The 9,180-nt window shown below is 27.3% G+C and overlaps 2 protein-coding genes across 2 annotated transcripts; both read left to right on the top strand.

The window, feature by feature from the left end:
- The first annotated feature begins 273 nt into the window (after nucleotides 1–273).
- On the top strand, nucleotides 274–6,117 carry LOC107883188. The gene is made up of 7 exons (XM_016802759.2): nucleotides 274–732; nucleotides 4,689–4,906; nucleotides 5,173–5,373; nucleotides 5,451–5,510; nucleotides 5,592–5,720; nucleotides 5,804–5,881; nucleotides 5,966–6,117. Coding segments are annotated over exons 1-7 (840 nt in total). The 5' UTR covers nucleotides 274–730.
- Nucleotides 6,118–6,166: 49 nt separating this feature from the next.
- Nucleotides 6,167–7,933, top strand: LOC107883189. The gene is made up of 4 exons (XM_016802760.2): nucleotides 6,167–6,342; nucleotides 6,409–6,737; nucleotides 7,460–7,622; nucleotides 7,776–7,933. Exons 1-4 carry the CDS (start codon nucleotides 6,288–6,290, stop codon nucleotides 7,889–7,891), a joined length of 663 nt encoding a protein of 220 aa, XP_016658249.1. The 5' UTR covers nucleotides 6,167–6,287; the 3' UTR covers nucleotides 7,892–7,933.
- Nucleotides 7,934–9,180: the final 1,247 nt, after the last annotated feature.

Here is a 9,180-nt window from a genome sequence, read left to right as displayed (position 1 = left end):
TACGAACTCTTTGATGAATAAAGCGTCCACATTTCTCATCCTCGTAGAGCTCTAATTATAATATACTAGGTGTCTACTGTCTATAGGTACCTATCCCGAGTAGCAATTTTAATGTTCAATGTCGGTTTCCAATTACCGTGTTAAAAATACGGTGCATACACTGTTTATGAACCGATAACTGAACCTACAATGGTTCACTAAAAATATGTTTAACATTTTGAATAACTGAAATATTTTTAAATAAGTCAATGTCAGTTATTCAGACCTTGCACGGTGCTTACAGTGTGCCGTAAAACCGACATAAGTATATGGTGCTATGAAAATGTTCATACATATTCATTTAGTTAAAAGCTTGTGTTACAGTACCGTGCCATGCACGGTTCTATGACCGTACTTAATAACATTGTTGCTCAGTGCCTGGTCAGTGTTATCTGTTTTTACATACAACTTTTAATTCTTTTATTGGCCATACTGACTGGAGTGCACAAAAGATTTTACGTAGTGCCCATGTTTGGCGGTTACTTCGTTTGTTTATTGTTTCTGTGCTCATGCGACAATGCACTAAGTCGCTAAATAATATTTCTATATACAAAGTTGTATTGTACAATATAATAGCACGTGCTATTCTGATGTGTGAGTGTGTTACAAGTTTTTAACTTTTTTATACTAATTGCATTATTAGCAACGTCAACGGTTCAACACGCGTGTTCGCAAATTTCATTAAATCAAAATGTAAGTACAATTATATTCTATAATCTATATACACTATTTTTATAACTTATACTTGCTATGAGTAGGTATGAGCAGGCTATGAGCTTATTGTAGCGTATGCACTTTGCGTAGGTATACAAAAATAATAAAAAGTAGTGTGCGTTAGGTAGGTATACTCGTTCTATAAGCCACCAAATCAATAACTGAATAAGAAAATGTTTGAAACCAGCTACTTATTAATACTCGAGTTGGATTTGCTGGTATAATATATAATTTAATCTCCAAAAATTAAATTCATATTTTTTTCACTGTAGATAAGGGAAATATAAGTTTAATTATATAAATTATTTATATTTTATTAAATATAAATTTAATTATAATTAAATATAATTTATAATATTATAAATATAATATTATTTATATAATATATATATATAAATATATAAATATATTGGGTATTATAAGTACTGGATGAGGTAGAGCGATACAAGGTATTTAAGTATGATCGGTACTGATCTATATGTCATATCCATAATATTTATAAATCCTGATTCATCACTTTATTGTAAATTTATTTTGCATATTATATATTTTCTACTTGTATTATTTAAATATACAATTAATAGAAGTGTGAAACGATATGCTTTTGTATTAAATAGATGCCTATACTATTACATTATTAGGAGTATAGGTACCTATTATTAAGAGAAGTATTTTTTAGTGCTTTTGTATTAAATAGGTGCCTATACTAATATATTATTAGGATTACCTGGGGGAGTAACTATTATTAAGAGTACCTACCTATAATATAAATTCCATGCAACAAATAACATATCATAACAGTATATTATATTATTGTAATTCAGTATAATAATTAATAATTATAATTTAGTATAGCCCATAGATAATCAAGTTTTTGTTTCAACTAATATATACCTATGTATTTACTTGTGTATGATAATTTCAATAGATTAATGGATATTATATTTTACTTAGAAATGTTCAACAGCATTACCACTTATCATAGAGTCGGTGTGGTTAAAGTATGAAAAATGTTAGGGGAGGGGGGGGGTGACTATATTAGATAGATTCTAAAAAACTCAGCATCTCAGACCATACTATAGCTATTTTAAAGGTATCTATTATTATACCTATATTATATTTGAATCATAAATATGTTCCATTTTTTTTACATTAATTGTATAATAACTATGATTTTGAAAGAAACAGTATTTATAATCTGTGCTTTCCCCCACTTTACCTAGGTTCTGCATAAAGTGGGTACCTATTGCCTATTTAAATTGTTATTAGTAACTATTAGTTAAGGAAGTTCAATCAGATATGTAGTATATAACAGCAGATAAACTAGGATGGTAACTTCACCAATTTAAGATTTTTTATTATGTTTTGAATATGTATTGATACAATATGTTATTTACTTGAATACCTAAAATAAGTACATTTATTTCTTAACTATATTAAATCATAGGTTACAATCATAAAAAAAAAAATGTTGTTTATAGGTCAAAGTCTACTCGTTATCGCTGTAGGAAAAGAGCAGCATCTCTAATAGATTCAACATTTTCAGCTAATAATGAAGTGAACATTGAGGATAACCAAAGACTACCTACTTTATCAAACTCACCTTTACCTGCAGATTTACAGCCTATAAGTCCAGTAAAAGTAAATACTGGTTCAAATTTATTTGATTTTAATAGTGAAAATATTTTGAACCACAGTTCTAGTACTTATAGTAGTTCTAGTAGTCAGAGTAGTTCAGGTGAAGACAATTATACATCAGAAATTGATACACATGATGAAGATATTAAAGTAGTTATTGCCAAGTGGGCAAATAGGAATAATGTATGTCACTCAGTTTTAGATGACTTACTAGTTTCTTTATCCAAATTCCATTATTTCAAACATTTACCCAAGGATTCTCGCACGTTATTGCATACACCAGTTAAAACTGTATTAAAAAATATCAAAGGTGGAGTGTATTATCATTTTGGAATTTCAAATGAAATAGAATATTTAGCAAAACTGAAACAGAATCTGCCTTCTAAATTGCTATTAGTTGTTGGTATAGATGGACTACCAATAACAAAAAATCCAGCAAGCCAGTTATGGCCAATACTTGGCTATTTTACCAATTTATTTACTGATAAACCTAGGGTGTTCATAATTGGTGCTTATTATGGGAAATCTAAGCCAGATGACTGCAATGAATATTTAGAAGATTTTGTCGATGAATTATGTATCTTAAATGATATTGGAACTATCATTAAAGGTAATAAAATTAATGTAATGCTCAAAGCTATCATATGTGATTCACCAGCTAAAGCATATGTTCTCAATATACATCACCACACTGCTAAAAATTCTTGTTTAAGATGTCATACTATAGGCAAATATGAAAACAATCGTGTTTATTTTCCTGATTCGTCTGCTTCTATGAGAAATCATACTGAATTTATATCTTATTCGGATAAAGATTTTCATTGTGGTGAAACAATTCTGACAAAGATTCCTAATTTTGACTTAATCAATAATATACCATTTGATTACATGCATTGCGTATGTATTGGAGTGATGAAAAAAATATTAACATTTTGGATTGGTGGAGTTAAAAAACATCATTTGGCTCTTCCCAAAAATTTAATTTTTAATTTAGATAAAAAAATAAACACACTAGGAAAGTATATACCATGTGAATTCCAAAGAGCACCAAATGAAAATAGCAGAAAGCATCCACTTCATGATGCATCCCGATTAAAAGCTTCAGAATTGAGACAAATATTATTATACACTGGAATGGTTATTTTTCCTGATATATTAAGCCAACAAATCTATGAGAATTTCATGGAACTCTGTGTAGCCATGAGAATTCTTTCAACAGCAAATATTTCAGAGGAATATACAGAATTTTCCAAATCATTGGTAAATCATTTTGTTGATTCTTTTGCTAAACTGTATGGAAAATCTTACTTATCCTCTAATATGCATATAATACAGCATTTGGCTGATGATACCACACAATATGGGCCATTAGACACTTTTTCTGCTTTTCCATTTGAAAACTACATGCAACCCTTAAAAAAAAAAATCAAAAGTGGTGTAAAACCACTTCAGCAATTAGTAAGACGGTATGCCGAAGATCAAATACTTTTTAAAGAGGAAAACCAAAAATATAAAATTTCACTTGGGCCTGTCAATTATCGATGCACAATAAAAAATAGACCAATGACCAATGATGTCTTTGAACCACAGTTCACGGGTTGGAGGATGACACGGTTTGTTATAAAACTTAATAGCTCTGATAATTGTGTTAAAATGAAAAATAATGATGTGGTAATTATTGAAAATATTGCTTCATCAAAATTAGACAGCAATATTATTATGATAATTGGAAGAAAATACAATACAGTTAAAAATTTTTTTGAAAAGCCTTGTGCTTCAAACTTGTTAAGTATATACAATGCATCTCAACTCAGTCACCTTCAATCGTGGATGTTAAGTGATATAAAAGAAAAATTAATGTGCTTGCCGCTGATCGATTATGACATAAATAACTGTGTCATATTGCCTCTATTGCATTTACAATAATCTGTTTGTTTATTTTTTTTTATGCATAATTTATTATTTTTTTTTTGTATTATATTTTATATTACTGTTATATTGTATTTATAATGTATAATAGTACTAATTTTGAATTCACATACTGGAGTTCATATATAGACATAATTATACAAATAACTACCTAGGTCCAATTATGGTATAGATAGGTATAGTCAATTAAATTTAATTCATGATACTGCCATCTATAAATTCTACATTTATATGCAAAATTGAAATCAATATATTTCATTAAGTTTTCATTTTTAAAGGAAATTATACATCTAGGTATATCTGTAACTGAATATAAATCTTACAAATTGAACGTATTAATTACTATAGTATATATATACATTTTTTAGGCCCTGGTTTGTTGTTACATTTAACGTGACAAATGAAGTGCAACATGTTCCTCACACGTGGCTGTCAAATAATGTTTGTTGGTTTCCATTCATCCAGAGTGATAACAAAAAAATTTACTTTACAGTATCTCAAGTTGCTAACATGATTAAAAAGTGCACAGTACCTAACAAAAATGATGGGAAAAATTATGATGTCGTAATAAGAGCCGGACCATTTAGTAAGCAATAAATAAACTAAATAAATAATTTACTTAGACTTAAACATATAAAAAAAAATATTGGTTGAGATGTATATATATAGATGTTGGCTATACAATTGCTGCTAACATCTGTAAAACTTGTTAACTATTAAATCATTTACTATAATCACTATACATTATAATATGGTGAGTTACTATCCGAAAATGTATTAAATAGATACTCATATTTGTTAAACAAAAAATATCTAAAAACTTTTATATTAATTACATTTAATTTTTTTTAGATAAAGAGAGTTATGCCAAGAAGGTATCTAAAGCATGGTCAGGGCCAGATGATTCTTCGTCTGATAGCAATGTTGGTTTATCTCCTGAAAAGCCATCATCTCCTAAAAAGAGGAAAATGATGCCTTATTTTTCTAGTGTACAAGAAAAAGAGTTAATTGTAAACCTACCTGAGGCACCTACAACACCTATTAGAAAGACATGTAATATTATAATTTATTTTAAACCTATATTATAAACTAAATATAATATCTATTTAATATTATTTTTATATTAATAGCGTCTACTAAAAATAGCATACCTGTTTCCTTGGATTTGATCTCACCTATTATCTTAAAAGGTAATGTAATGCAAAATTAAAGAATATTATTATAAAAATATATTATAATATTAACAATTTTAAAAATATTTTCTTGTGTAGATATAAGTACTAATTCTACAGTAAGTTCCTCCGACATTAGACCCTCAAATAATTCTACTGTTGATGTTTGTGCCCAATCAACTCCAAATTCATCCAATAACTTAATAATTAAAGACAAGATAAATACAGGTGAACATAATTTAATTCAAATTATAATCTTAAATTGTTATTGTGAAATATAATAATAAATTTTATTATTACTGTTATTATAGACTGTAGTACTGCATCTTGCTTATATGATCCTGGGAATTTTAATGTAGTAACAACTATTAATGAAGTTGGTGTGGAAAGTAAGAGAATATTAAACTGTTAACTGTATTTTGTTTTTGAATGACATTATTATGTAATTTAACTACATAAATTAATTTTTACAGCAAATAATTCCTGTGTGTCAGTCATGACTGATTCTAAGAAAATTGAAAAAAATAGTGATGTGCCAATTGAATTTGATATTAATAATATGGATGAAAAAATTAGCTCTAATAATAGCGTTAGAAAAGGCAAGTTACTTTCTATATTTATGTAATCCAATTATTTTTATGTATTTTTTATTGGTAATAGTACCTATTCTTTATTAAAATTTATTTAGAATTATTTGGACACAATTCAAATGAAGATGAAGAATTAATAAAAAGTTTAGATAACGGTAGTACTTTAACACAGTTTATTTTAGAGGCTCAAAATGATGATTTTTTTATGGAAAGATCTACTAACTGTGATAATTCAAGTCTTGTTGAAAACACACAAAATGGTTTGTCTGGATATTAAGTTTTTAATATGCATTATTATGTATTGCCAACTATAATTTTATTTTCAGAAAATTGTTGTTGTAAGAATATTACTGAGCTTAAGTCTATTTTAAAATTAAACAACAAGTCTGTAGAATCTACACTTAAGCAACTGATGACACAGATTTTCATACTGAATAACTCAAATACCAGGATTTGCAACGCTTTTAAAACAATGGACCAAAAAATTCAAATTATTATGAAGTCAAATGACAAGACAAGATCCTTGGCTCTACCTATACCCGTGTTACCCTCATCTTTAGTCGGTATATTACCAACCAAATCAATTGATGAAGTGGATGCTGTAGAAGCACTTTTGACTGATAACGAAGATGGGTTGAAAAACCAAGAGGAATTGGTGAGTAAAAATAATAATCGTGAAATCCTATATAAATTATAAGATACATATATTTAATATAGATTATAATATCTGTACTTAAATAACAAGTATATAAAAATTTTTAAGTATAGTAATATATTATAATTTATTATTCATTTTCACTATATATTAATTGTATGTTTAATTTGTTTAATTTATATAATAGAATAAAATAATATATATATTATATAGGTAAATATGATCCTGTATACAGGATGTTAAATCAGGATTTACTTATTGCGATAACTATTGAGATGATGGAGATATCACAATTATAGTTTTTTTTTATAAGATTCATTGACAAGTACTTAAAATATTTCATATTTTAATTTATTTAAATTTTTTTGAACAAATTGAAAGTATAGTTTTAAAATTTTATTTTTTTCCCTTTAATCTATTGATTTTTAATAATTTTTTTTAGTAAATACTATAAGGTATAATAGCAAAAATTCAGTTTTGTCCGGTTAGCATATTATGTTCCACTATGGGTGATGTCTAAATCCTATAGTGGTGCTTCTTATATTTGGACATTATAATATTATATAATAAATATATTATTTAAATGCTATATATATAACTAATATTATACTGTACTTATTTATATATAACATTATATACCTAATATAAAGGTTTAATTTTATATGAAACTGAATATTTTCAAACATTAATTAATAATTATGTTTTGATTTGTATGTTTACAGAAATCATATCTTTACATAAAATCATCGAACACATCTACATTTAGTGCAGCGATAAGGCATACAATTGATACATGTTTTGAATATCACATTTTAGCTTTATTTAGTTATAAAGGAAAAACTAAACGATCCTTTATAGACCTAAAATTATATTCAGTTATTTATGGTGAGTAATTCTTATTTATACTACACTAGTTAATTTTCATATAGATATTGTCGCAAAGTGACAATTTTAATTTTCATATTCTAAAATATCATTATAGGAATTAAAAACTGAAAATAACTTTTTCCACTAATTTAAATGTTTATTATGTTTCAGAAGCTTTATCTGGTTTCCGAACATCTCCACTTGAAGAGCAAACGTTCCACAAGGTTACTGACAACTATATTCGACATGCCTTTAAAAAAGACACCAATACACCAGTTTCAAATTAATTTAAACAAACACTTATATCACTTGCTATCAAAGTTGTTAGTTTTTTTTTTTTTTATTAATATTAATACTAGTTTTTTGTTACTTTAATATGTATATTAAAAATTTTTGATACTATATAAATATTATGTTTTATTCATCACAATATAATATGTGGATTAGGTATTATATAGGTAAAATCAATTGAGAATCCAATCTTTTAAAGGGTTGCCTAAATATTGTTTATAATGCAGAAACACTAAAATGAATTGTCTATTAATTTTTTTTGGAAGCTTATAAGTTTTTGTTTGAGACTAAGTATCTCATAGCCTCCACTATTTGTTTTTATGCCTATGAATGAATAATTACACATTTATAAAAAAAAATTAAATTCAATAAAGTTATTTATTACAGTTATGGTAACTTGTATAGTTATTGGCACCTTAAGAATTCGTTTTTGTTAGTTACTAGTTATTGGCACCGAACCTGCTCCATTGCGAAATCAAATAGCAAATTATCAAATAAATAATATGATAACATCAAGATTGATAATAAATTGAATATATCATATTACCATTGAATTTTACGCAATTGTAGTGTTCAGTGCAGTGATTCATAACTGAACCGTTAAAACACCGATATTTATATTAATGGTGCACAGTGCCGAGATTCATAAATGAACCGTTAAAACACCAATATTTACACTAATGGTGCACAGTACAGAATAAGTTAATTTCTAGATAAAACACAGTTATAACACTGACCTACGCACCAATCGAGCACAGTGTTCCGCATGTAAAAAATCGGTATTCAAATGGAAAAAAACACCATGCCCTGAACCACAAATGCACGGAGTTCAACACGTAGGCTTTAATGATATTTTAACCATCTCTGCACTTGAATTGCTACTCGGGATAATTATGGCTAGCTTACCCTATGATAGGACTTCTATCTGATAGCTAACTAATCGTTGAAGTAGGTTGAATAGGATGATACCGACTTAAGCCCACTAGTATTATTATAGTTTATAGACGATTATAATAGTTATCGAAGTGGTACTAGAGAAAAGGGCGTGGCGTGCCGCGTGCCGAACGGCCAATACTGCGGACTATAAAATATAATGAATGATGCTGAAAGAATAATATAGTGATGGCCGAGATGACTGTGCCGAGAATATTATATGATTGCAACTTAATAATTATATAAGGACGGTGATCGTGAAAAAGGGAATATGTCAATATTTTTATAAAGAAAAAAATATATGATACATTTTTTTTTAAGTACATGATTTTACGCCAGTACGGCTTTAATA

This window comes from Acyrthosiphon pisum, unplaced genomic scaffold, assembly GCF_005508785.2.
Source record: "Acyrthosiphon pisum isolate AL4f unplaced genomic scaffold, pea_aphid_22Mar2018_4r6ur Scaffold_21801;HRSCAF=24925, whole genome shotgun sequence".
Lineage (NCBI taxonomy): Eukaryota > Metazoa > Arthropoda > Insecta > Hemiptera > Aphididae > Acyrthosiphon > Acyrthosiphon pisum.
This window is presented reverse-complemented; position numbering and strand designations above follow the sequence as displayed.

Bases quoted from the DNA above. Each gene is read 5' to 3' on its own strand.
- LOC107883188 (XM_016802759.2), top strand. The intron at 5,511-5,591 runs GTAATGTAATGC...TTTCTTGTGTAG, and splicing joins CTCACCTATTATCTTAAAAG to ATATAAGTACTAATTCTACA. The intron at 5,882-5,965 runs GTAAGAGAATAT...TAATTTTTACAG, and splicing joins TAATGAAGTTGGTGTGGAAA to CAAATAATTCCTGTGTGTCA.
- LOC107883189 (XM_016802760.2), top strand. From the start codon at position 6,288: ATGGAAAGATCTACTAACTGTGATAATTCAAGTCTTGTTGAAAACACA. The intron at 6,738-7,459 runs GTGAGTAAAAAT...GTATGTTTACAG, and splicing joins TGAAAAACCAAGAGGAATTG to AAATCATATCTTTACATAAA. The intron at 7,623-7,775 runs GTGAGTAATTCT...ATTATGTTTCAG, and splicing joins ATTATATTCAGTTATTTATG to AAGCTTTATCTGGTTTCCGA.